The sequence below is a fragment of the Oryza brachyantha genome, chromosome 2 (assembly GCF_000231095.2).
Source record: "Oryza brachyantha chromosome 2, ObraRS2, whole genome shotgun sequence".
Classification (NCBI taxonomy): Eukaryota; Viridiplantae; Streptophyta; class Magnoliopsida; order Poales; family Poaceae; genus Oryza; species Oryza brachyantha.
This window is the reverse complement of record NC_023164.2, coordinates 25,560,371-25,587,733: the sequence shown is the minus strand read 5'-3', so window position 1 is coordinate 25,587,733 and position 27,363 is coordinate 25,560,371. Positions and strand designations below refer to the sequence as shown.

Here is a 27,363-nt window from a genome sequence, read left to right as displayed (position 1 = left end):
TTATAATAGCAGATTATAAGCCAACTATAAACACATTTTAAGAGGATATGGGAGGAGGGAGAAAAATGGCGAGCTACAAATTTGTAGTAAGCTATAGCTCGAACTCCAAAACACGTATGACAGGTCACATGTGGGACATGATAGTACATGTTTTGTAGGTAGGTATTGTATAAATTGGTTATTAGAGCAGGTACAATAGCAGACTATAAGTCAGCTATAAACATATTTATAAGCATATTTTAAAGAGAGAAGAGTGGAGAGAGAAGAGAGATGAACTAATAATTTGTAGCCAGCTGTACATGGCCTCCAAGACAAAATATGTGTATAACACGTGTGACCGTGTATTGATGTTTTGTAGGTAACTATTGTATAAATTGACTATTAGATTGACTATAGATGAATTCAAGTTAGTAGTTGGTTGTACTGTTGAACTTGCTCTTAGATTGATTATATATGAATTGGAGATAATAGTTAGCTATGGTATTGAACTTGCTCTTATTATTAGCGGGTGTCGTTGGTCCGGATATCTTCGTCGTCGAGGGCTCGGCGACGCGGCATACCAAAGCTAGCTATCCACCGGTTCACGCACGCACGAATACACGATCGCCTCACCTGCCCTGCCCTGCCCTGCCCTCGGCGATGCTCATGACGACCGAAAGCTTCTTCAACTAGGCCTTTGTGCGTACGAGTGCGACGTCCAACGGCCTGATCATTTAGGGTAAGTTTGTTGGGTGGTCAAGGTGAGATGAGATATCTTCGTCTATATGATAATCCAGTTTTATGTTTGATTGGATGGATGGGATGATCTAATTTTTTTTGTTTGGTTGGATGGATTAGGATGGATGGGATGGACATATTGAATACTAATAAATAATAATATAAATTAATCATCATAGATTTTATCGTAATTAATATAAATTATCAATTAAATATATCTATCATCATTAATTAATACTAATTTAAACTTGGCAATTACTAATTAATGTCAAAACAAGCTAATTATCATTAAACAATCACTAATGATCATGGTTCGCGAAGGTGGATGAGCTAATCCGGCCAATTTGACCGGATACATCCATCCAGCATCTTCGTAGAATATTCTCTTTCTGGCCACCATATCCAGTTTCGTCCACGAACCAAACACATCAAAAACCTGGACGGCCATCTCTCATCCAGATATATCCCACTAACCAAACACACACTTAATCACGTCTCGCCTAGCTAGCCCGGGTTTTGTTGGCTTAAGGTACAATACAGCTACTACCATTTTAATTGTACATGTCTCCTATGGGCTTTATTGAAAAATTTAAGATTTTGACAAGTGGCTTACGAGAATCCCACGAATGAGAATATGGAAAAGCCGGAGGTTTCAAATAGTTAATTTTCCCAACCCTACAACAGCATACTACTATTATAATCTAGATGTTTGAGGGAGTCTCTCTAGGGCATAGTCAAATTGTTGGTTTATCAGCTGCGGTCAGAATCTGCTACCTTTATCACAAAATGTAGGCATTTTTTGGTTGTTTAACGAGGATTATGTTGATGTGAAAAGACTAGTATCTCATTTAATAAATGAAGAATGAATGGAGATGAGACTATATGAGCAGATAAAATAGAGAATTTTAAATAATAAGTAACTATATGAGCAGATAAAATAGAGAATTTTGAATAAGATTTAAATCTCATAAATACTTACATTTTAGAATGGAGGGAGTACATTTTAAAATTTAAATTTCTAATTTTGTTTTGCCAATGTTCATCAATCTTGCTTTTTAAAACCCGAAATAACCTAGAGGTAAAAGTTTTATTCCATCTGTGGAAATAACTTTTTTTCCATACATCTAACACATATCACTAAAAACAAATAATGTCCACTTTATTAACTGCATTTGTCTCTCACTTCGTGTGGTTCTAATGCATTTGTTTCCACTTTTATAAACTCGAATGGACTAATTGCTTCAGATAATTTATTTTGGAAAAGCAAGATATGTCAAATATAAGTTATTTTTGAAGGACACATAGTACTCTTTAAACCCACCGATAACCTAGACATAAACGTTTTACTTAATCCATCCCGAAATATAAAAACATTGCACAAAATTGACACTACTGGGATGCGTTTCATTCGGTAGTATTTTTTTTATGTTTTATGACGGAGATTTTGTGCAATTCCTCTGCACTGCATCAGCATCGCGCTCGCGTCGTGCTGCAGTGCCGGTGGTTATGTTTGCGCCTAGTCGATCAATGGCGTCTACAGCTAGTACAAGGAAACGACGGCGTTGGTTACCGATCATCTCACCATCATTAGCGCCGGTGGTGACATTTGGCTCCATCACCATGGATCCATGATTCGTGTGCGTGAGGGCAGCAACAAAAGAAAAAGGCGAAGAGAAAAAGGACGATATATAGTACATGTGGGTGGAGGAGGTACGGTTTTATAATAGCGCCTGGATGGAGGTTGTGCGTTGGATATATATGTCGTCCTACACCGGCTACAGGAGTGGGAGATCGTGTTATTGGGGGACAACGGAAGGAGATCTCGAAGGCACCTTGACATGGACAAAGCAACGGCAACGCACAGGCACAGCGAAAGCACTGCCATAGCATAGTGCCATTGAGATTGTCTGCGTCTCCTTAACTGGGCCATAGTTTTGTATTAGGACTAATGTACTTATGTCGTTGTATGGGCCATTCGGCCTCAATAACCCTGTTTCAATCCATCTATGGATCCTGGATAATCGCGGACACGATTTTCAATCTTCTAAATAGTGGGTTTGCTGCAAAAGTTTTTATATACAAGTTTTGTGTCTAATATTTATAGAACAATATTTTCATTTCATACAGTTAATTTAGTCGTTTATACTCTCAAATAGCAACAATACTAACACCTCAACTATCTCAAACACAGTCAATGGCCCATTATCATGTCTCATCGTCAGTAAAAAGAACCCAACGAGCAATACGGTGTGATTCACATTTACGTCAATCTTTGCATTGGAGATTTGAAGTTCAATATAAATGGACGGGAGGGAAGAACAAGAAGAGGCATTCAGATATATACAATATATTGAGCAGAATAGGCACACCTTGCTTTTAGAGATTCATATATTCTGATTTTGAACAGAAAATAATTAGTTACAACTTTCAGAAGAGAGAAGATCTTCCCACGAACTGTACTGTTAACATGCACAACAAGAACTACACCAAAACCTATTAACAACCAGCAACTGACCAATCTTCACCAAGAAGACTAGTATTACCTAACATGTCCATACACTAAACCAAAACCAACTAACAAATCAACCGAAAGGAACAGTGAGCTGCACAAAAACCTGTAGATTCTCACACCATGATACACAAATCAAAAGAAGACCATCAGTGTAATCGTCTATTCGCTATACTGAAGGAGCTGACTTTCATTGGTGTTGCCACCACCAGAGGAGCCTCAGGGGAGTCGGTTGTTGAAAAATTCTCGTGCATGAAGCGGCTGTCAACAATGGATTCGTCCTTCAGGACAACCTTGTAGCAGTAGCAACTCTTCAGGCCTTCCTGATCGCGATAGCACTCATGGTTGCTGTCCTTGACCTGCTGAAAGTTCCATATGACACTAAATTTGCCGACTGTCGCAACAAGATGTTTTTCCTGCTTTCCATTCTCCGTTACCTGGGAAAATCAAATCACATAGAGAAACCTAAATAAGGACATATTCTTAAATAAATGGAAGAACTATGCAACATTTACGAATCAATTTTGCAAGGAAATAAACATGATAAATGTCGAATGGAAATAACATAACTGGAGGATGCAACATCTCGCAGCGGATGGTTGACGTTATTGATTCATGGAAGAATAAAATCTTATCTTCTAGCTATTATATGCACTATTTCCAGAAACAGAAACATGTACTAAAATTCAAGAATGACAAAATGTGATTGAAGATTTCCAAACTTCAATCGCAGAGTCCTATATTCATTGCCATTATTGTAGGATTCTTACAATAAAGTCACAGATTGGTCCATTAAAAACAGAGCTAAGGGTGCCGAGTTCTCAACTTTACTTCTAAAGCTACTGGAACTTCAAGCTAACAACCAAATGTTACAAACAAGCAGTTGATAAGCTCTTTATTTTTTTCAGATGGATAAGCTTGTTTTTAATTTAACAATTAGTTGAAAAGCCCATGTAAGTATTATACCTACTTATGCTAATGAATTAAGTGACAACATATTTATTAGCTCTACTATCCTAAAGTGAGATATGCCATAACTTGACCAATTTCTCTCAAAAGACATGACATGACCTCTTAAAGGTGGTTATGTCAATGTATCAGTTCCCATAAATAGGAGATAGAGTGAACACAAAATTTCCTGGTCAGATTATATTGCAGCCACAGAAAATTACTGATAAAGTGATAAGCAGCCATCATGGATATGTCATCAGTGAAAACAAACTTTTACTAAAAGTCTACAACCAAGACTAGATAAGTGTAGATGGTTTGCTAGCATGCACATATGAAACACCATTCTGTTTGACTTAACTGAATAAGTCTACAACAAGAATATTCACTACTGAGTATTCTATCTCAATTATGAAAAATCTTATGCTGTACCAAAATAGGAAGTTCACACTTACCCAAGAGAACTGCCCGCCATGGAATTTGTTTTCAGCCCCAGCCAAAATAGAATCCAGCGGTGAGAGCTTCAATAATCTTGGTGCTGCAATCCTATTACCCATACGCCCACTGAACCCTGTCTTCTCCTTCCCATCCTTGTCCTTAAAGATGGTGCAGATCAAGATCAAATATGTATCAGTAGTCCCCAAAATCCACTTCCCATCATACGTGACATCTACATGGGTAATCGGTGATCCAAGCCCGGGAAACGCTGTTTTTGCCATTCGCATTGAACTCTTAGAATAGAGTCTAATCTTCCCATCCACAGACCCAACAACGATCGAACCATCTCCTGTACTTGCAAAGCACTGGAAGTTAGTGCCACGTGAGAACTGGTGTCCCTTAGACCACTGCAGAACAGGTGACTCAGAGGAGCTGCCAATTGTTTGCACCCTCCCCCTGGCATCCCGCATATCCCATCTGCATAGCCGGTTGTCATCCAGCCCCAAGAAGGTTGATCCAGAGGGTTCCAGCTGCGCGCCCTTACTGTCATTGGCAATGTCTCGCATTGAGATGTCAGTTCCATCCTTCTCGAACCTCCACTGAGCGACAACCTTCCCAGTCTCAATATCAACATGATGGACTCCATTAGAATGCAGTGCGCCGGCCTCTCCAGGGCTCATCAGAAGCATGTTAGTTTCGCCTCGCATAAGCAGAGCCTTCTGTGGCGTCGTGTAGGCGCTCTCACTGCCACCGCGGCCACCGGAGATCCTCACAGAGACGCCCTTGCCGTGCACCCCGTGCCGGAAATTCTTGACCACCTGTATCCCGGAGCCACCCACTAGGAAGCTGTTGTCAAGAGCGCCAAGAGCGAGGCTCTGGATACTATCGTCCCCAGCCTCCTCCTCGAATTCCTCAAGTAGGTCCCTCGCCGGGGCTGCGACGGGAGGGCTGAAGGTGTCCTCTGCGTCGGCCCAGACGGCGTCATCGGCATCACCGGGACGCGCCCACGCGGCGAAGTCGGCGCCGAACACCTCCTTCCTGCCCTCATCCGTGGCCTCGACCCCATAAGTGTTCTCGAACAAGCACCGGTCGTATTCCTGCCGGAATCGGCGGAAGGCAGCGTCGGTCGGCAGCCGCAGCGCCCAGACGGAGCCACCCGCGGCGAAATCGGCCCGCCGCTGCCCGGGGAGCGCCTTCAGCTGGAGCGCCGGCCCGACGGGGGCAGAGACCCGGGGACCCGGACCAACCTCCAGAACCCACCTCGAGGAGCCACCATCACCGCGATCGCCGCCCTTGTCGACGAACGAGTAGGTCGCCCGCCGCTCGGCCGGAACCCAGCGCGCGGAGGCGGAGGCGCCGCCGACGTGGAGGTACAGCTTGGCTGCGTTGGGCGCCTGGTACTTGAGATCGAGGGCCTTCAGCTTCGCGTCGAGGAACTCGAGGGAGGAGGGGGTCGAGGTCCGGAGGATGTCCTCGCGCCGGCCCGCGGAGGGGGAGTTCTGGGCGTCGTAATCCTCCTCCTGCTCCTCGTCGGAGGACGTGAGGTCGAGGTCCTCGCGGCTGTGGGAGCCACCCATGGCGGAGGCGGTTGCGGTCGACGAGAATTCGGGAGCTTCTAGCTGCGACACGGGAGGGCAGAACGGAGCGGATCAGCGGAGGGGAAAGTGAGATCGGAGCGGCCGGCGGGGGAGGGGTATATGTAGCGAAAGGGAACGCGACGTCGCCACGGTGGCGCGACGAGATGGTCGGCGCGTGCACCGGACGCGACGCGCTGGGGACGACGACGACGAGGTGGGCCCCCGGTTGCTCATGGGCCGGAGCCCGTGACACCTACGAAAATTCACGGATCTGGAAGCGAAAAGCCTAAAAAATAACTGGGCCCACAGGGAGGCCACGCTCGAAACCACCGGCCCAATATATCGTCGGGCCTCTTCTTCTTCTTCAGTACTCCTACCACCCGCGGCGTCACCCTCTTCCTCGTCGCGATCTCGCCCCCCGAGGAGCCGCCGCCACCGCAGCGGCGACTTGCCGGTGCCAAGTCAGCAGGTCCACACACCAGCACCGCTCGTACGCCTCTCAAGCAGGTAACTCCATGTACCTTGAGGTTCGTCATGCGTTAATGGGTATCCGCAACCCCTCGATCCCGTCCAGTTTCGGAACCCTAGAAACCCATGAGTTGGTGGATGTCGTCGTCTTCTCGTGATTTGGTTGTCGTAGTTGCTTATTTGAGTTCGATTCGTCGGCGCGTTACGGTTCAGTAGCACTGTAACAGTAGGAAGATTATCTCGTGATGGAATATGATTTTTGTTGGCTCTCGGATCTCGATTTTAGAGGTAATTTATTCGATTTGTGCGCGAAGGGTGTGGAATTGGATGTTGTTAGTTCTGGATATCTGTGCTTCGTATTGATTGAACCTGATACGATCTAGGTTGGAGCAAGTATTAGGGCCGGGGAGCTTCTCATAGCTGCAGCTGCAGCTTTTCCACTTCTGTCAGAAGCTGCCCTAAACGGTCCATAGCTTATGAAAATTTGTAGTTATAGAGTTTTTCTAGATTTTCAGAAGCTGACTATCAAACAACCGCTTCTCAGAATCTATAAGCTCCCCCAAACAGGCCCTAAAGAATGACATGTAGATTGTAGAATATCAAGAGTCGATACTGTGGACTGTTATGGTTCATGTTGTGTTGGGCAACTTTTAATTTCTGAAACCTATCTCTTTCCTACTAAGTGGAATTGAAATTAATTCAGATCTGTACTCTCAGTAAAAGATTTGATAAGGTTGCTTGAATTATCCTGTAGCAAGTCAATAATTTATGGTCAGGTGTTAAAAAATGTTTTTGGCCTTCTTTCTTTCATGCTCATTTATCTTTAGGGAGGAGGTATAATTGGCTCCTTTCTTACTAAAATTCAGGGAATTGTTGACGATGGCTCGCTTGTATGTTGGTAACTTGGATCCCCGTGTGACTTCCGGGGAACTTGAAGACGAGTTTCGTGTGTTTGGAGTTCTGCGAAGGTAAGTTTCTGCCTAAGATATTTTTTCACTTCATCTAATTGGGTTTTTGGTTTTGCATTGTGCTGTGTTAGTCTTATGGAGTTTTTGGATAGACAAGTTCGTTAATTGTGTACTGGAATGACAGTTTATCTAGATGTGCATAACATCATAACTGACTTCTGTACACTGAATTTATGCAAATATATTCTGCATGCAGCATAACATTATCTGCATCATAACATCATGATTTTACGGTGTTTTAGTGACACAAGTTAAGTCGTGCATCCCGTGATAATCTTATGTTTGGAGTGATGAAACATGTTCTTTTCAGTGTCAGAAACTCTATGGCCATCTGTTCCTGACTCAATATACTGTTACCTCGATGTTACAGGCTTGTTTGATGTTTGAACTATACTTTTTTATGCAGTGTCTGGGTTGCCCGTAAACCACCTGGTTTTGCATTTATTGATTTTGATGACAAGAGGGATGCTGAGGATGCACTCCGTGATTTAGATGGTATGTAATGGTATTTTTTCTTCACGCTGTTTGAAGTTTGTTCAGAAAATTCCATTGGTTTTATTTGATGATCTTTTAAATGCCAAATTAGCAATACATGTAGACTTGCTGTCCTTTTTTGTCCTTTTTGAAGGAAACTTTGAGTGTTTGGTTAGTTGTATCTGTTTGACAATGTATCTTATTTGGAGTTCTTAGGTTTTTTTCCCTTTTATTTTCTTGTACTAAAATTACATCCTAACCAATCATCTCTAATTCGTCATTTGTGGACTTAGGAGTGTAAATGCAAGATTTGTCACTCTGTATTTTGAATCAGCTTGTGTATTATTAGGCTTTGTTCTAATGTGTGGTTCCTCTTTTAATAGGCAAGAATGGATGGAGAGTTGAACTGTCACGCAACACCAGTGGCCGTGGTGGTCGTGATCGACATGGTGGGTCTGAGATGAAGTGCTATGAGTGTGGGGAAACTGGGCACTTTGCTCGTGAATGTCGTTTGCGTATTGGTCCTGGAGGTCTGGGTAGTGGAAAGCGTCGTAGCAGGAGTCGCAGCCGCAGCCGCAGTCGCAGCCCTCAATACCGCAAGAGCCCGACCTATGGTAGAAGGTAACTTTATTTTGTGCAATGTTGTATATAGATATATATTATGTTTTGTTTGGCTTCAATTTCCATAACCTTCTTGATATTTTGTGTTAAAGCATGTGGCTTCTACTTCAGAAACTCTTCTGTCGTGATATGCTTCGCATGATCCACCTTCTACTTTCAGTTATTTCATTTGTTCTATTAAGCACCTATTGCATGTTGATTTTAAATTTATGATAATATCTGATGTGAAAAGTGAGCTAAGCTAACTATTCTGTGAACAGAAGCTACAGCCCTCGTGATCGCTCTCCAAGACGCCGTAGTGTTTCACCAGCTCGTGGGCGCAACTACAGCAGGTCACCACGTGGCCGAGGTGATTCTCCTTACGCTGATGGGTAAGGCAAATTCAGTAAAATGTTACAATTTTTATGCCTTGCATGGCTTTCTAAATCATATATTCTTTATCATTCTTATGCATGCTTTTCACTTTTTTTCAGAAGAGATGGTGCCAGGTACCGTCGTAGCAGAAGCTAGACCCTGCTGCCCATGTTGGACTGTACTCTTTGGCTTGCATGCCATGAATACTTTTATGACCTGACGTCAACTGATTGGCTTCAATTAAGGTTTACTACTTTATCTGCCTTGATATTTCACCCTGTTATTTCTGACATTAGAAACTTATGGGATGGATGTAATATGCAGCTAAGACATATTACCTTTCTACTCTGTGTTAAAGAGGGATCATTCTGCTTAAGCCACTCAGCCAACTACGGCTATGTCTGCATGGTTTCATTCTCCACTCTTCATTCTTCGTTTGTGCTGCCTGCGTCGTGCAAAGTTGCAAGCACTTGAGAATCTTCGTTTATTTCCTGCCTACAATGCCTCGTCGTGGTTGGCATTCTTTGTTGAAGATGCTGCATCGTCACAAATTAGTAACATCTTTCCACTCATAAAATCGTTTAACATTTTGAGCATATTGCCTAGTGACCAGTGCAGCTTGTGGGAAGAATTAGTCTTTTTTTTTTATATAGAATCACTCATCCAAGAGATTAATACTACAAACTAAAAATCTCCATGCCAGGAGTTGGGTTAAAATATTGCATTCATCTGCAGCTTGTAATTCAGCAACCAAGGAATTTGATGGGCCGGCTTTGGCAAGAGGCACAGTTCCACTGATTTCACCCTTGGCCTCATTCTTTTTGTTTATTTTCCTCATTCTGTGCATCTATCCGCCTTCTTCATTCACTGCATCGCCGTGACCTTCGGATGGAATCTTCTTGTTCAGCAATCTTCCTATCGCCGGCCATTAGACAAAACATGAATGATTTTCTTGCTTTCTGTTTGTGCGGGTTTATTATTTTTGTATATATATCCACCATTCAGAACAAGTGGCCACCACTGATGTGTCAATGTCGTGAATTGCTCATCTGACCTAAAATCAGTAGCCTGAGTTCATATCCATTATATATCTTTGTACTGTACGTCACTTATCCAATATATTTGTACTTGGTGCTTTCGTAGATGTATTCATGTCTGGATTCCAGAACAGTATAGATCCATAGAGCATAGACGAGAATCATCTACCACTAAATGTAGTGAGATTCAGCGATTTGGTGGCCCTTTATTCTTCTAATGAATGTTTTCCTAGAATAAAGTTTGTTCAGAATAAGCCAAACATTATTTCCTGGAAGATATTTGGATGTGAGTTGTTCCTAGGTCAGGTATGGTCTGGTTCGTCCTCGCACACTGATGAATGTTGAGTAAAATAGTTTCGTTGGAGTTCTTGCTGCTACCCCAATCTTTAATCTGAGCTGCCTTTGTTCTTTTGAGCTAACGAACCACCGGGCTGCTACGTTATGTCCCACCGAAAGCAGGATAACGGCCAAATTTGTTAAGAGTTTCACCCGATCTTTTTGTTTTTGGTTATTATTATAAGTCAAAATTTGAATTTTATAGGTTTTTCACTAAAGTTTATAGGTTTTTCGCTAACAATATGTGTATAAAATTTTTATTCACAAATTATTTTTTCGTTTGCAATATATCCTTTGAATTTTTTTTTCACGAGAAAGCCAACTAATCACCCCGTTGCCTCATCCGTTGGTATCCATCAGATGATGCGCTTCTTCCTGGACCTCCATTTCAGGTTATATATATACATACACTAAAAGGAAGGTAAACGGTGGTTATAGTGAATCTAACATTTGCTAACTATATCTTATCAACTACTTCTAAATATATTTAAATATTTAAAATATTTTAAAATAGTCTTATACATTGATTCTGTTTTTCTTCAATAAGATACAAGTTCCAAACATTATATATAGAAGGCACCGTACTCGAAGAGCTTATAGGTTCACAGATGATTTTAAGGAAAAAAAATCTTATAACCTCAAATGAAGGGATTAGCACTTTAACAGGAATTACAGAATATAAGATGCTTGCCTGTAACTGTAGGAAGATGCTTTCGTGAATAGCCAACTAGGCAACCTCAGTACCTCACTGTTAATGCCAAATGAATAAAGATAAGTAATCAATTTCCAAACAAACCAAACGAGTGTGTTCAGTGTACTAAGAGCAAGTATAATAGTAGACTATAAGTTAGCTATAAACTAATGTGGAAAAAAGAGATAATGAAAAAAAGTGGGGTTAGCTCTTACGTAAGAGCCAGCTATAGACTAACTCTAAAAATATACATTAAATATAAAGATAAGAGATAAAAATTATAGTCAACCTGTCATATATGTTGACTATAATATAAACTTCTAATAGGTTAGCTTTACAACTTGCTCTAATGCAGCAGACGAGGACTAGCCGATCCGCAGAGTTGTTTACTGCTTTTGTTTAACCGTCGGCTAGGGAAGAGCGAATCGAACCTGCCTCCGAGCGCATAAACAAAAGCGCCCCCCCCCCCCCCTCACCGCTGTCGCACGCGCGTGCGCGGCACCAGCGGTGGGGATCCCGAGGAAGGCGCGCGTCACCGACGGAGGAGTTGGGATCCCTTCCATTCTTTTTGGCTGGTAGGCATACGCCTTGTTTAAGTTCCTAAATTTTTTTCTAAAAACATCACATTAAATTTTTAGATATTTAAATAAAATATTAAATATATATGAACAATAAAACTAATTATATAGTGATGGGAAAATCGTGAGACGAATCTTTTAAGTCTAATTAGAACATGATTAGTCATAAGTGCTACAGTAACCAACATATGCTAATGACGGATTAATTAGACTCAAAAGATTCGTCTCGCGGTTTCCAGACGGAATCTAAAATTTATTTTATAATTAGACTACGTTTAATCAAAAACTTGATGTGATATTTTTGTAAAAATATTTACAATCTACACAAGGCCATAGTACGTGCGGCCGTGTGCCCGCACCCGCGCCGTCCACCACCCGCCCCGTGCAGCCGTGCCGCGCTCGCGGCCTCGGCGATCTGTGCGCGATCGCGCTCTGCCCTCCCGTGACTGCCCCCCGCGGGAAATTGCTCGTAATCACGAAGCCGCCGATGGATGCGCTGCCGCTCGCTCTCGCACTCGCAGCGCAGTCGCGCGCCCGGCGCCCGCAAGTTTTGCTGTGATTTGCGAAGGGCAAAGGCGTTGCTGCTGCCACAGTGTGCACGGTGCGCGGAGACTCCCACACGATCTGATGAATCGCCGTTGCTGTGCGGTCTGCGCGTATCGTGATTCGTGAACGGTCCCGTCCACTCCAACGGATGATCGATGGATCCATCCATCGTGCGCTTTCCGTCGGCCAAAATATCCACCGTCTCTACACGAGCAATACCTTTTCTTTTGTCGCCCTTTTCCGGCCGCGCCAGGGCAGGAAAAAAAAGGTCAAAAGAGTAGAAGAACAACACTTGGCTGACGCCGCGCGCATCACGCCATGCGAGGGGAGCAGTAAAGCACAAAAACATGTGTTTCGCCCATTCGCTTTCGTTGACAACTGGCTTTAATCAAGCCATCTTCTGAGTAACCAACTTGGAGACAATCAGCTGCTCCTAGGAAGGCAGCATCGCCCGTCAGATGGTTAGGACAACTATTTCCCTGCAGCTCAGCTGGAACGTGCCAATCGGATAACAGCGCGTCGGTCAACTCACGGCTTCCTCGTTTCTTCGCCCTGTGACAGATGCCGTCGTTGGGGTTGGGGTCCAAACCATTAGCCTGAACATGTCGCTACATGCTGTTTCAGCCAAGACCTAATAAAAATGCTGATGGCTTGCTTGTAGAACCAGTCCATTCAAATCACTACTACCCTGTAGGTATTTTCCCGGTCAGATAGTTCATTTCGGATCAGAAAAAAAAAAGCAGCCTTTTTCTCTCATATTCTTCTTCCTCCCCCGACGACCACCTACAAGCCTCCTTCTCCCCCCTTCTGATCGCCAAAAAAGAGAGAACAAAAGAAAAAAAATCTAATCACCACTGGCTTACCATTAACCCCAGTAACAAGTGCACCACTAACCCCAAAGCCATCGATTAGCTGCGACTAATAAAGTAATTAAGCCCAAGCCAAGAGCATCCACGCCACGGGCAGTTTCTGCTTGTTCAGGTTCCACCTCGCCGCCGCCTCCTCCCCCGGAAACATCTCCGGCGGCCCTACGATTCCGACCTCTGCGCTGACCGCCCTCCTCCCGCCGATGCGCAAAAGATCGGTCTTTGTCCGCCCCGCCGCCAGATTCGGCCGGTGAAGCCACGAGGTGGTTGCGGAGCTCTTGGTTGCTGTAGCTGATGCCATGGTTGGACCGAGGAACGTGGACGACGAGATGGCGCTCAAGAGGCAGAGAACCGTGAGGTGAGCTTCACGAGCCAAGAAAGCTTCTTTTGGTCTGTTTAACTTTTCGGTTTGGAGATCCAACCTTTGTGCTTGCGACAATGCGACCTGCGACTGATTTGGCCTTTTGCTGTGAGCTTCTTCTGTTTGTTCGAGAGGAAATGATACCTCTAGTCTGGATTGTGTTAGCTTTCTAATTTCCTGTTACTCTGCAAACAAACTCTGTGGTTGACCCATATTTTAGAGCATGGACTAATGGTAAGAAGCCAGATTAACCCATTTGATTTTATACTTGAGCATAATAGGATGGAGGCTTTTAGTTGATCTGGCAAGGAAAGATTAGCGTAGCGTTTCATGGATAAGGTATATAGGGCTTCAACCAAAACTTGATGTTAGAATTAAACTGCGTTAAGCTACAAAGCTGTTCTAACTATCGGCTTTTCGTGTAGAGGAAATAGTTTAGAATGAGATTCTTGGTTATGAAAATTGCATTCCTTTTAGATAGTGAAAATGTTATGAAATTCATTTACCTGAGTGTTTCTATTTCATTCCCTATAATCTTTCATTCATCATTGTTTTCTATCGACATAGAAGAATATTTATGTAGAGTTCAAACGTTTATATGAGGCTGTCATTCACAGGTTCTATGATGAGAAGGCAAAACCAACTATACCAACTCACCAGAAACAGGCAGGATTTGCTGCTAGTAAACTTGGCGTAGCAAGCTCAGGAAAGAACAAGATTTTTATGCCAGGAGATGAGCTGTGGCACAACAAGATTTTGGATCCGTCAAGTGATTTCATCTTGACATGGAACCGCATTTTCCTTTTTTCGTGCTTCGTTGCTCTATTTATAGACCCTCTATATTTCTATGTGCCAAAAGTCACCTATGGCACCTCCTATTCGTGTATTGGGACAGACAGGCATTTAGCCATCACTGTTACTTTCTTCCGATCAATTGCCGATTTACTATATTTCATTCACATTATACTAAAGTTTAGAACGGCGTATATGAATCCAAACTCAACCATGAGGGTATTTGGAAGAGGAGACCTTGTCACGGATCCAAAGGAAATTGCTTGGCAATATTTGAGATCTGACTTTGTAATTGATGCAGTGGCTGCATTGCCTTTACCACAGGTAACTTTGTGCTCTTCCTTTCATTCTTGCCAAGTTTAGTATAACCAGTGTTTTTTAGGGAATGAAGTATAACCAGTATCAATGATCATTTTTGATAGGTTGTTTATCATAAAGGAATACATTATTTAGCTTTGATGCTATCTTAGGTTGATTTATCTGTATTCTGTGAATACAAATATTCTACTGCTGCTAATGCCAACTGTGAAGTTCTATGATACATCATCTCAATTAATTTTCTTTACAGCAGATGTTACTATAGCATCTTGTGGATAAATAATGATTTGTAACTGTGTTACTGCTGCACAGACCATACTAAAAATTAAATAGGTGGCTAATGGCTTGTTCAATCATCTTGTCTCCAAGTCACCCTGAAAATCGCACTAAAATAAAGCATTTCACAGAAGCGCCATGTTCAACCATGGGGGATATTCTTCATTGGTTAAGAGCAAATCACTAAACTGAAACATTTTTATATGATGAAGTATGAATTTAATAACTATTATTTTAGCATAATTGCCACCCACATCCACATGTTCTGTCTCTTGATATCTTGTGAATTTATGTAAATAGGCTAAAATTGAAAATCATATGATGTTACAGTGGATAACCTTACTACAATGGGCTCTGAAATGCTGCAGCATCTCTAGTTTGTTTGAGCTGATTTTCATTAGGTTATAATCTGAATCATTGGGATCTGTATGTTTTCTATGCTTTATAGTTAAATAGGGCAGATTTGGACACTCAGATTTAAAAGCACTAAATAACAGAATTTCAACCTTTTATGTTGAATTTTATTTGTGCAGATATTTATAATGCTCATTCCTTCAAATGGAGGAATCTTCAATTTCGAGTTTTGACTTTGCCTGCTGCTTATGTATCTTCACATTTGTGCAGATCTTAGTCTGGTTTGTTATACCGGCTATTAAGTATTCCACTGCAGAGCATAACAACAATATTCTGGTGCTGATAGTTCTTGCTCAGTATCTTCCGAGATTATACCTCATATTCCCTTTGACTTATGAAATTGTCAAAACTACTGGAGTTGTCGCGAAGACCGCTTGGCAAGGGGCTGCATACAATATGTTGCTTTACATGATAGCCAGTCATGTATGGTATTCGTAAGCATTTACATGGAATGTTTTCTTCATTCCAAATATTGACGCTCACCAAAGTCCAAGTTATATGTATTTCCAAGTCTTAAGCTTCGTTTCTACCATGTTTCAAATTTTCAGGATCACCGTTCATTTTTTTCTTTCAGGTAGTAGGTGCACTGTGGTATTTGCTATCTGTTGATCGCCAAACAGCCTGCTGGAAGAGCAATTGCAAGCATGAAAATGGTTGTAATATTAAATTTCTAGATTGTGATGTGATACCAGATCAAACCTGGGCGAGCAGAACTGCTGTCTTCAATAATTGTGATGCTACTGTCAATTCACCCCCTTTTGACTATGGGATGTTTCAGCCTGCATTATCTAATCAAGCCCCAGGTCAAAGTTTCTTGATGAAGTATTTCTATTCCCTTTGGTGGGGTTTGCAGAATCTGAGGTATTTCCTTGACAAACATCTCCGTGTCAAACTACAGTGCCAAGAAGGAACTTATTTTATAATTTCCTTGAAATGTGTGTGTCGAGAAATTTCATGGGAACCACAGAGATTTTTGTTTTAAGGAAAGCAGTAAATTGAATTGAAAGTTTAGCCTAGTCCTTTTAACAGGATCATTGCTTTACTGATTCTCAAGATTTATATTTGTTTCCTAACAATCCTTCTCTTCCTTTCCAACAGTTGCTATGGCCAGACTATTACTGTGAGTACCTATATTGGTGAGACACTATATTGTATATTCTTGGCAGTACTTGGACTAGTCTTGTTTGCACATTTGATTGGAAATGTACAGGTAACTTTTAAATGTTTAGAGATGACGTCTACACTATCAATTGATTCTTTTGGTGCTTTGTTATACAATACACATCGCTACTGTTTTTCCCCAGACCTACTTGCAATCTATCACTGTGAGGGTTGAGGAGTGGAGATTAAAACAAAGAGATACAGAGGAGTGGATGAGGCATCGTCAACTTCCTAATAAACTACGGGAAAGGGTGAAACGATTTATCCAGTATAAGTGGCTCGCGACACGAGGTGTGAATGAAGAGTCTATATTGCAGGCGCTTCCTGCAGATCTTCGTCGTGACATTAAACGTCACCTTTGCTTGGGTCTTGTTCGACGGGTAAATACTTTTACATGGATTTATAAAATACAGCCAAGTATAAATTTGAAGATGCTGGGTGATGTTTCAAGTTTTTTTTCTTTGTTGTATACACTGGTCGTCTTCTCCTCATTTAAAAGACTAGAGTATACAGTTAGCTTTAGTACTGGTTTGGTCCCAGTATAGACCTTGAGTCTCTCATCTCATGTACTCTATAAATTTGCACCTAGACGTACTTGATCCTAGTTAGGCCAGTGTTGCTGGCTTTGACAAGAGATAACCCTGGTTACCTGGCGGTCCTGGCCTTTTTGTCTTGACTAGTAACAGGCCTATGCATTGGAACAGTTCCATATCGCTGGGAATGGCTGAACGTACTTGAGTCTTTTGTCTTTATTCTCTCGTGTGCACGTACTGTGTGGGGACGCAAGGAGGACGATTGTGCTTTTAAATAGTTATGAAAATGGCAGTATGAGCTTGTTAGCTTGCAAAGTTACCACAGCGTCCAAACATTCTGAAGGATCCAGACAACTATTTTTGAAACCGTCAACATATTAACTTATTTTTAAAAAAAATAAGCACATCCCTCAATCAATTTATACTACCGATTGCTTCGTATACTTGAATGGGGTGCTAATGTTGCCTTTACTTGCTGCAATATTTCAGGTTCCCTTTTTCTCCCAGATGGATCGTCAACTTCTGGATGCCATCTGTGAGCGTCTTGTATCATCATTGTGCACAGAGGGCACATACATTGTTCGTGAGGGTGACCCAGTGACTGAGATGCTCTTCATCATTCGCGGGAAGCTCGAAAGCTCCACGACAAACGGTGGGCGCACCGGCTTCTTCAACTCAACCACCCTGAAATCTGGTGATTTCTGTGGTGAGGAACTGCTTGGATGGGCTCTTGTCCCCAAACCTACCGTGAATTTGCCATCATCCACCCGGACAGTGAAGGCACTCATAGAAGTGGAGGCCTTTGCTCTCCAAGCTGAGGATCTCAGGTTCGTTGCCAGCCAATTCAGGCGTCTGCACAGCAAAAGATTGCAACACACTTTCCGGTACTACTCGCACCACTGGAGAACCTGGGCGTCATGCTTCATCCAAGCTGCTTGGCGTCGACACAGGAGGAGGAAGATGGCAAGAGATCTGAGCGTGATGGAGTCGTTCTCCTCCATGAGATCAGATTATTCAAACAGTGAAGACGAGTATCCACCTAAGCAGAACCTCGCTCTGAAAATCTTGGCTGGGAGTAGGAACCCTCAGAACATGAAAGAGTTGCCAAAGCTTAAGAAGCCAGATGAACCGGATTTCTCAGATGAACCTTATGAGTAGGTATAAAATGTAGCGTCCATTGCTTCTGCTAACTCTGCTGCTGCTGCCAGTTAATTAGCCTTCTATCATGCATGGAGGCAGTTGAAAGCGTACCTACATTTTGATTTTGGATTGACTGCACCGATTGTCCAATTGCTGATGAGAGGAAGCTCGTTAGCTTGGAAGCTCAAAACATGGTGAAGCACCTAACTCATGGAGGGATTCAGGATGAATGATTTACCTTGACTAGATAGATGTTTAGGCGTTGGCAACCTGTACATCCAGATAATACGTCTGTGCTTGTAACATTCTTGAAAACTCAGAACGAGCCTTTACATTCTGACTGCACAGGAAAAAGCATACTGTTGACTGAAAGATCTGACGACGAGGCCGTTTTTTTCTGTATTTATTTTTTTGGAGTCTGTAAAGCGTTAGTGCGGCTATTTTGCTCTCACTGATAGACATTTCTTTGTAACATTTTTGTGGCCCTGAAGGGCAGTTTAACATCAGGTTAAGACGTACAGTACATGTGCCTCCTTTCTCTCCTAAACGCATTGGAACACGGAGCCGTTCGAGTGGTAACCAATCATGCCGCCAGCTAGCCGGCACCGCACTCGCGCGACCAGGACGGCGCGGTGAATCGCCGGCCGAGGCCGGAGGTCGCGATGCGATAAATCACCCGCAGGATCAACGCGACGTGTTGGCCGGCCCACTGTGGGGATGATGCTATGTCCGTCGGTCCGAGGCTACGATGCATGTGGAGTGTGTGCGTTGGCCCAATCCAGCGCCGCCTCGATCGTCCTCTCTGAATTTTTCGAAGGTACAACTCGGAACGCGCACATAAATACACACCTCAACGCAAGTATACACGCGTATGTGATTCTAGCACACGTTTAGGATTTTGGAGGTGCGCATGCTTGCGCAGGTTTAACCACCCGAGCTAGGCTCGGTTCTCACGATCGACGTCCTCTCTGTTGAACACGTTATTCGCTACGCGCCTACGCTATTCGCTATCGCTGCTTCGGCGGTCGCCTAATTGTTTCACTCGCCAAATTCATCCCCTGAATCCTACGCTACTGTTATTTTAATATACGTTTATTAAATTTATTTTATTTAAAATTCTGTAAATATAAAAATATAAGTCACACCAAACATATTTATAATGATAAAATAAATCATAGCAGAATAAATGATAATCGTACAATTTTTTTGACAAAATAAATCAAACATTAAAAAACAAAGAAACTTTTACTGGCCGTTTAACCCTAAGGGTCTTTGAAGAATTTTTAAAGGAAAAATAAAGGAATTAAACTGTTTTATCTGAAATTCCTGTAAAATTCCTGTGATTTGAAGAAGCCTTAAATTACTACCAAACGGATATAAAACTAACTTAACCGATCGGAGGCTCGGAGCGTCATGCTTATAGTCTCGTATTATCATTCCGGAGATACCGGGGCATGACTCATGTTGTCACGTTATCGCGGCGGAGCGAGCGACTCCTCATTCCGGTGATCTGATCTCGCCAAGCAAGCACGGAGGCGAGCATGCCAATTGTCCAAGCAAACTTTTCTCCGCCACGGTCGCGTGCTTGCCCGTTTCTGCCGGCGGCGCTGTGGAGTCTCGTTGCGATCGGCGGAAGCTATGTGTGCTTGGCTGCGGGCTGCCGTCGCGTCTGCGTCTGCGTCTCCACGTCATCCAGATCGACGAGATAACTTAAGATACTTGATCGATCTTGAACCTGAACCCTATCTCCTGAACCACATGCATGTGGTTCATGCAATCAGTCGCATGGAACAAACCTGGCAGGCTGCTTGTCTGGGAACTTGATCTCTACGCCACGCCAAATATTTAAGGGAATATTATAAAGCTGTCATTATAATTTTGTTAAATTAGAGATATATATTCACTGTCACGTATAATTGACTTATTTGTGTTTCATATGTAAGTAAGACACGAATATCATATATCCAACTTTACAAAATCATAATGTCACAGTTGCAAATTTTTCCATTTGAAAATTCATTGCTTTATATATATGATAATTAATCTATCTACGTATCTATAATATGTGAGTCTGAATTCATATATCATGGACACGGAGAATGTATGTCCTCCCTTCTCCTGTAGTGGTCACATCACTGTGCGCTGCAATTTGCCCAAATTTTGGTTGTATCAGCAGAGATGTTTTTAGGCTATTATTGATTCTGCATGTGCTGCTGATTCAGACGGCTGTCATTTGTCCCCCGGGATTTGGAAGGCCTAGCCCAGTTGTAAGTGGATTCGGCCCATCCGTGAAATCACTGTTGCCAACTGTGCTAAATCACCCATCGGGCCCCACATGTCGGAGCCAGCTGGCGAGAATTACCGCCTCGAGAGACGAATCGTGTAGAGGACGCCTCCACTGGATCGCCGACGCGTGGCACGGTGGCCCACATGTCAGTGTAACGCAACGGTGGGACCGGTGTGCGCGGCGTGGGGTCCCCGTTTCGATTACGCGCGCCCTCCGCCACCGCCAGCTTGTCGCGACGCGCGCGCCTCTCCTATTTCTCCTCCGCCTCCGCCTCCGCCTCCGCCTCCAACCCAATCCAACCCATGATACGTGCCTCTTCGCCATCTCTCCCGAAGCCTCCATCTTCTCTCTCCGATTCCGCCACGCGCAGCGAACGCTCCACTTGTGTGTGTGTCTCGCTCGCTGCTGTGAGTAACTACTGCGAGAGATGGCGGCGGCGGAGGCGAAGCAGCGGGAGGAGGAGGAGGAGGAGGAGATGACGCTGGACGACGGCGACATCGAGGAGAGCCCGCGCCGCAGCTTCGAGGACGGCGACTCCGAGGACGGCGGTGACGAGGAGCGGGAGGATGACGAGGGGTTGGGATCGCCTCGGTCGTTCCAGTCGCGCCAGTGGCCGCAGAGTTACCGGTACGTGGTTTGGTTGCATTTCTCGGCTTGATCCTCCCTCGTTTACTGTGACTGTGTGTCAGTGGTGGTGGTGGTGATGGTTGTGAGGCTGCTCCGTCGATATCAGACGCTGTTTGTGAGATCTCTCTTGTCGATGTGGGGATTTTGTGGAGCTGTTAGTTTATTTCGTGATCAGCACTGGACAGAGCGCTTGTTCGGGTTGTTCTACATTGATCGTTGCCATGTTTGGTTATGATAGTAACGATAGTTTGCGGTGAGCAATTCATGTTTGATTCGAATGGTTTGGAATTCCCCATATATCGTGGAACATAAATGGTCTGATTAATTGGATAGAACTTGGATAGCACGGTTTCTGAAACCGCTACGTGTGCAGTAGCATTCTCTGTTCTGTTCGATGGCCTCCTCGAGTCCCCGTACAGTGGTGCAGACATCATTTGATCCGTCTGTTTTACTGCGTTACTGGTTAATGGAGGTGGTTGCTCAGGTGTTTCTCTGCCAATTTCCACTGTTATTCGTGAAATTTCTATGTTGACGGTGACTTGATTGTGTTTAAATTTGTGGATTGTGACGGGATAGTGCCGTAGTTCTGATATTACTAGCATGCACATGAACATTAATACTTACAAAATTTTTAAATAAAACGATTAGTTAAACATGCGCTAAAAAGTCAACATTTGATATCTATTGAAAACCGGAGAAAATAGTATGCATAATAAACTAATACATACAAAATCATCATTGTGTCACATTCTTCATTTGATCGCGCTCCTTGTGCAGATGTGGCACATTATATGTTAGTGGCGGTGGTGGCTTCTATGCCAATTTTAACAGTTGTTAGTGAAAGTTCTATGTTGATAGGGATATATGATTACGTTCATTACCACTAAGAACTGACGCTGCTCGTGGTAAACTAATATATACAACATCATTTTGCTTGGTCGATCAGAAGTTTGTTTGTACTGATTGGTGCGATAAGCACTTGACACATCATAAGATTGCTACCTTCGATTGTCTTGCTCATGCTTGATGGATGTCATCAATACTACATGGTTACTCTTCCACCGTTATGTGCAAGTTTTTTTTTTTTTGAAAATGGTTATGTACAAATAATATATTGTAAATTCGTAATATGCTGTTTGTTTTGCAGAGAAACAACCGACACATATACAATTGCTGCGTCTCCGAGCTTTGGTTACTTGGGTCCCTCTACAAGCAAATACTCGATCTTTGAAGGTGGCCGTAGTAGTCTAGGATCCGACCTGAAGTTGCCCTTGTTATCTGATAAGCTAGATGGGAAGCAGGAATCTGTCAAGAGCTTGCGAAAGACTCTTGGTTCAGCGATAGATGGGAAAAGCTCATTTCTTACGCAACATACTGGAGAAGTCTACATCGGTCAAGGATGCAGTGTAACACAAACAGTGTTCAACGGTACTATCATTGGCATGTTAGATTGTTAAATTACCTGCCTAGGATAAAACAAGTGCATGTAGCTGCATTCTTTTCCCTTGATTATTCTCAGTTTTTCCTCGGTTTTTACGTGCACACTTTCCTTTCTAAAATAGATTTGTAACTTTGTAATAGCTAACTTCATTGTTTACACCATTAAATAACTATCACAAAAATCAGATAATCTTTCGTCTTTCATCTTTAGCTGGAAAAGAACACAAACTAAAATGTTTTACTTGTTTTTTTTTGGTAGGGGTTAATGTCCTTGCCGGTGTTGGACTTCTTTCCACTCCATTTACAATTCATGAAGCTGGATGGGTAGGCCTTGCGGTCCTAGCTATGTTTGCTATTGTTTGCTGTTATACTGGAGTTCTGATGAAATACTGTTTTGAGAGCAAAGATGGTATTTCTACATATCCAGACATCGGTGAGGCTGCTTTTGGAAGGATTGGTCGTCTGCTGATATCTGTGAGTCCTGGTTTTTTTTACTATCAAATTAATTGGATTCACACAAGCTTACATCAAACTATCTCAGCCAATCAACCTCGTTTTTAACTATTTGTGGATTTTCATTAAAAAAGCATCAGTCTGTAGAAACATCTATCCTTTTTTATTTGCAATGTAAGAACAACCATTGGTATTAGTAAACAAAGTAATTTGTGCAAGTGTATCAAAGAGTAAAGGGGTGATAGTACAACATATTTGCAAACTAAAAATAATTTGTGAATAAAATTTTTATATATGTGTTTTTAGTAAGTCAAGACTAGAAAATAAACTATGATGAAAAAACTTCAAAATGAACTCACTTGGCTGTAGGACTAAACTGGACAATGGTGACAGACCCACTTGGCTGCACTGTTTTGGGGGCATTTGCAAATTTGCTACCATTTATTTTCTATCTTATAATGATGTCATTTGAATGAGTTTTGGTGATATTTTTACATTTCTCTGGTGGCAGTTTTGCAATAACGATTCAAATTAGTTGATTTGCAATTGCCCCCCTTTTTTTTGTAATTTGTCTTGCCTTGCTTTTATGTGATTATTGATGATATGACCCATGCTTAAGGTTGAGTAACTGGTAGAAACACCTGGCAGCTCAAGCTTTGGATTTGTTTTCCTTTTCTAAAATGTTGATTCACACTAAAATGTAGTTTATATTGCATATATGAAAACTATAAGATATGAAATTTCAACATTTGGTACTGCATGACTGTTGAAATGTGCATTTATTTATCTTTATCAGGCTTTTATGAGCAAACTAATTTTCTAATTTCTGGTAGAGAAGAAACACTGGCTCACTCTTTTCTTTAATGTTTTTGCAGATTATACTGTATACTGAGCTATATGTAAGTGGCTTTCACCTGGCTTGATGTTGCAAAGTTTTTGGTCTAATTGTTTTTATTGATCAATTCACCTGATCCCTCTTTACTCTTATACACTTCTTTCTAAAGAAATTTCCTTATATATGTCATTCATTGGCTGCAGTCATATTGTGTGGAATTCATTATTTTGGAAGGAGATAATATGACATCAATTTTCCCCCATATTGGTTTTGATTGGCTTGGCATCCATGTTGATGGGAAACATTTCTTTGGAGTGTTAACTGCTCTTGTAGTCTTGCCCACAGTATGGTTGCGAGATCTTCGGGTTCTTTCCTACCTTTCTGGTCTCAACACTCTTAACCTCAAGTATTTTGCTCGCATCCATCATTAATAATACTAAGGCAACAAATCGAATTGACAAGGTTTATCGATTTTTTTTTTGTGTGCAGCGGGTGGTGTTATTGCAACTCTTCTGGTTTTCCTTTCCGTTGGTCTAGTCGGCGCTACTGATGGTGTAGGGTTTCATTTGACTGGGAAAGCAGTAAACTTAAGTGGTATACCGTTTGCTATTGGTATTTATGGTTTCTGCTACTCTGGGCACTCGGTGTTTCCAAACATCTACCAATCAATGTCAGACCGCACGAAATTCACTAAGGCATTGTTTATATGGTATGCATGAGCTTCATTCGCATGCCAATTACCTATGTTAAGTAATTAAATGTCTCGATGTTCTAAAATTGTCGTGGCGTGCAGCTTTGCAATCTGCACAGCAATATATGGCTCGTTTGCTATTATGGGCTATCTGATGTTTGGAGAGAAGACTCTCTCACAAATAACTCTGAATCTTCCTAAACATTCATTTGCCTCCAAGGTCGCACTATGGACCACGGTGAGAATTGCTAGCTATAGTTTGTGAAACTGCAACTGCTCCTTTTTTTGTTAATATTTACCATTGAATTATCATGTGTTTCAGGTGATCAACCCTTTCACCAAGTATCCTTTTGAATATCAAACTATGTAGTTCTAATATTACATTATGATATTTTTTTATGTGCCTGATTAATTATTCATAGGAACTGCTTCATCCTTTACTTTAAAAAAATGCTTGATCCTTAACCACAACAGATATGCCCTATTGTTGAACCCATTGGCTCGGAGTTTAGAGGAATTGCGCCCTGAAGGATTCTTGAACGAAACCATCTGCTCTATTATACTGAGGACTGCACTTGTTGCATCAACTGTGTGCATTGCGTTTCTTATGCCATTTTTCGGTACGGATATACATAATTTTATGGCATCTATATTAATCCTGCTTCATTTTTTTGTGAAACTCTCGTTATCTGCATCTTTCAAAAAGACAAAGTTCAGTAAATTGCTCATTTAGCTACCTATATTTTACAAGTTCTCATAACACCTTCTGGTGCTGGCGTACGGTTTTCATGCCCGGTTTCCCCATAAACAGGGTCAACTTGTTTTTATTTCTTAACATAAAACGGGAATCCCTGTCGTCCTTCTTGAGGTTTACGTAAAAAAAGTACTACCCCCGTTTCATATTGTAAGACTTTCTAACATTGTCTAAATTCATAATTGATGAATGTATATAATTTATATATATCTAGATTCATTAGTATTCATATGAATCTAAACAAAGCTAGAAAGTCTTACAGTATGAAATGGAGGGAGTAGTACCTAAATAGTTACAATGTTGCACAAAACTGGGTTTTGATCATTTGAACAATTGGCTAGATTTGAAATACCAAACTGTAATCAATTTGAGATGTGATATTTCTCCTTAAAAACCTTTCATCCCATCAAATGGTCAAAAACAGGTGTTCTTTATTTTTATAATGGATAGAAATCTGGCATCTATATCCACAGGTGGTGAGGTGGATATACATAGCAGGAAGAAAAAGGTGTTTATGTGGAGCCAGTTTAGGTGGTTATACGCTCAGAGATTGCTAATGACTTTTGTATTACGCAACTCAGTCAAAATATATTGTCTAATGTGCATTTTACTATAACTGTTGCCGTATTAAATACAGTTAAATATATCTAAAGCCTTGTCATAATATTATACTTTTGCATTTTTCATGATTTTGTTCTCGGTTTCTTAAAAACATTTCAGAGTGGTAAGAGTGGCAATACGTGGTGGCCACTGATATTCAGAGTCAGCAGTAGTGAAGAAACCTTAATATTTATGTCTTGCTGTTAACCTGCTATACTTCGTATTTCTAAGCGGTGCCTTGCACGTTTCAGGTCTCGTGATGGCTCTTATTGGATCTCTTTTGAGTATACTTGTGGTAACATTCTTCTGCTAGAATTTTTGTTTCGAGATATACCCTTGCATAAGAAGCAACAAACATACTCAATTTACTCCATTTGTGCATGATTACAGGCCGTCATAATGCCTGCACTGTGCTTCTTGAAGATCAGACAAAATAAAGCAACAACTCCACAGGTAAATGCACTAGCAGTTGAACACCAAAAAATCGCTGTCCTAGTTTTGTTCACTACAGAAGAATTGTCACAATGGACGCCTGTTGACTTTAGGATATTGATTATGCTTCTGCACCTCTGATTGACATGGCTGTTTCTGCTTCTCCAATCTCAGATCATTGCAAGTGTTGGTATAGTGATATTGGGCATCATCAGTGCTGCTCTTGGAACGTACTCCTCCGTAGTCAAAATTGTGGAGAATTACTAAGCTTTACAAGCCTAGCTGTCGTGCGGTTCCATTAGGTCAGACCACAGGCATCAGGCATGTCATATACTCATCCTGCTTATGGTTAATTGGTTATGGCCCTCAGAAATGGTGAGATACATATAATAGGTCCTCGGGCTTTTGCTAGAATTACCGTGTTCATTGTAAATTATTCGACCCAACAACGTAATCTATGTACCTTCGTAGCTGCTTCCTTACCATTTCCTTGAATCGGCTATCCACAAATAATATCCTCATTTGCTTATACAGCGTTTCTGGCAATTAGTGTGGCATTACAGCATGTTAGTTAAACCATATTATAGTTTAACTACCCAGTAAATTATCGAACGAGAATTGTGCTCTTGACTAGATGTTGAGTTGCAACCCAGTGTTTTGTATGTTCGTATTCCAAAGCACATTTTTGGGTGTGTTCTGTGATCCGTCTGATACAACTGATTTTAAGGATTAATGGGCTGGGCCTTATCTTATCTTCGGAGAGTAGCGGGCTACTTTTGCATATGTGTAAGGCATATGCTTTGATGGGCACACCATAGAATGATCATGTGGACATCACACTGGGCTCTACTTTGGACTCCTCCCTAGCAAGTACTAGCATTTTTTTAGAACTAAGTAGCAATTAGAAAGCTATTAACTTATAGCGTGTATATATTTGTTTCTAGCTAAGCAGTAAGCAGAAATGGTACACAAATACTTTTAAAAGAGAATTTTGCACACGTCACTTCAATTCACAGTCCCCTTTTATTGTAATTGGAGAATCTTTTCGTTATCATGCAATGCATGCAAGTCCTTGAGTGGAAAAAAAGGCACCTAGTTGTTATGAACACATGGAACAGTAG

At 41.9% G+C, this 27,363-nt stretch overlaps 4 protein-coding genes across 5 annotated transcripts; 3 read left to right on the top strand and 1 right to left on the bottom strand.

Moving 5' to 3' along the window:
- Positions 1–3,037: 3,037 nt before the first annotated feature.
- On the bottom strand, positions 3,038–6,332 carry LOC102719271 (protein CYPRO4-like). Its single transcript, XM_040521297.1, has 2 exons — positions 4,630–6,332; positions 3,038–3,663 (listed from the first exon to the last, which is right to left on the bottom strand). The coding sequence occupies exons 1-2, from the start codon at positions 6,187–6,189 to the stop codon at positions 3,376–3,378; spliced, it is 1,848 nt and encodes a 615-aa protein (XP_040377231.1). The 5' UTR covers positions 6,190–6,332; the 3' UTR covers positions 3,038–3,375.
- A 253-nt stretch (positions 6,333–6,585) lies between these two features.
- LOC102718804 (serine/arginine-rich splicing factor RSZ21) lies at positions 6,586–9,488 on the top strand. 2 transcript variants are annotated; one of them, XM_006647969.3, is made up of 6 exons: positions 6,586–6,696; positions 7,524–7,625; positions 8,032–8,120; positions 8,483–8,720; positions 8,981–9,091; positions 9,197–9,488. In XM_006647969.3, the coding sequence occupies exons 2-6, from the start codon at positions 7,537–7,539 to the stop codon at positions 9,228–9,230; spliced, it is 561 nt and encodes a 186-aa protein (XP_006648032.1). In that variant the 5' UTR covers positions 6,586–6,696; positions 7,524–7,536; the 3' UTR covers positions 9,231–9,488. The 2 variants fall into 2 exon arrangements, with proteins under 2 accessions (XP_006648032.1, XP_006648031.1); XM_006647968.2 differs by having other exon boundaries at positions 6,589–6,696; positions 9,194–9,488.
- A 3,460-nt stretch (positions 9,489–12,948) lies between these two features.
- Positions 12,949–18,636, top strand: LOC102718521 (cyclic nucleotide-gated ion channel 17-like). The gene is made up of 7 exons (XM_006647967.3): positions 12,949–13,486; positions 14,107–14,605; positions 15,500–15,712; positions 15,864–16,150; positions 16,388–16,499; positions 16,594–16,830; positions 17,473–18,636. Exons 1-7 carry the CDS (start codon positions 13,428–13,430, stop codon positions 18,139–18,141), a joined length of 2,076 nt encoding a protein of 691 aa, XP_006648030.1. The 5' UTR covers positions 12,949–13,427; the 3' UTR covers positions 18,142–18,636.
- A 2,080-nt stretch (positions 18,637–20,716) lies between these two features.
- Positions 20,717–26,727, top strand: LOC102703660 (amino acid transporter AVT1A). Its single transcript, XM_006649054.2, has 12 exons — positions 20,717–21,037; positions 22,185–22,465; positions 22,737–22,951; positions 23,806–23,829; positions 23,969–24,149; positions 24,255–24,474; positions 24,559–24,694; positions 24,779–24,798; positions 24,931–25,076; positions 26,062–26,105; positions 26,201–26,263; positions 26,417–26,727. The coding sequence occupies exons 1-12, from the start codon at positions 20,838–20,840 to the stop codon at positions 26,507–26,509; spliced, it is 1,623 nt and encodes a 540-aa protein (XP_006649117.1). The 5' UTR covers positions 20,717–20,837; the 3' UTR covers positions 26,510–26,727.
- The last annotated feature ends 636 nt before the right edge of the window (positions 26,728–27,363 follow it).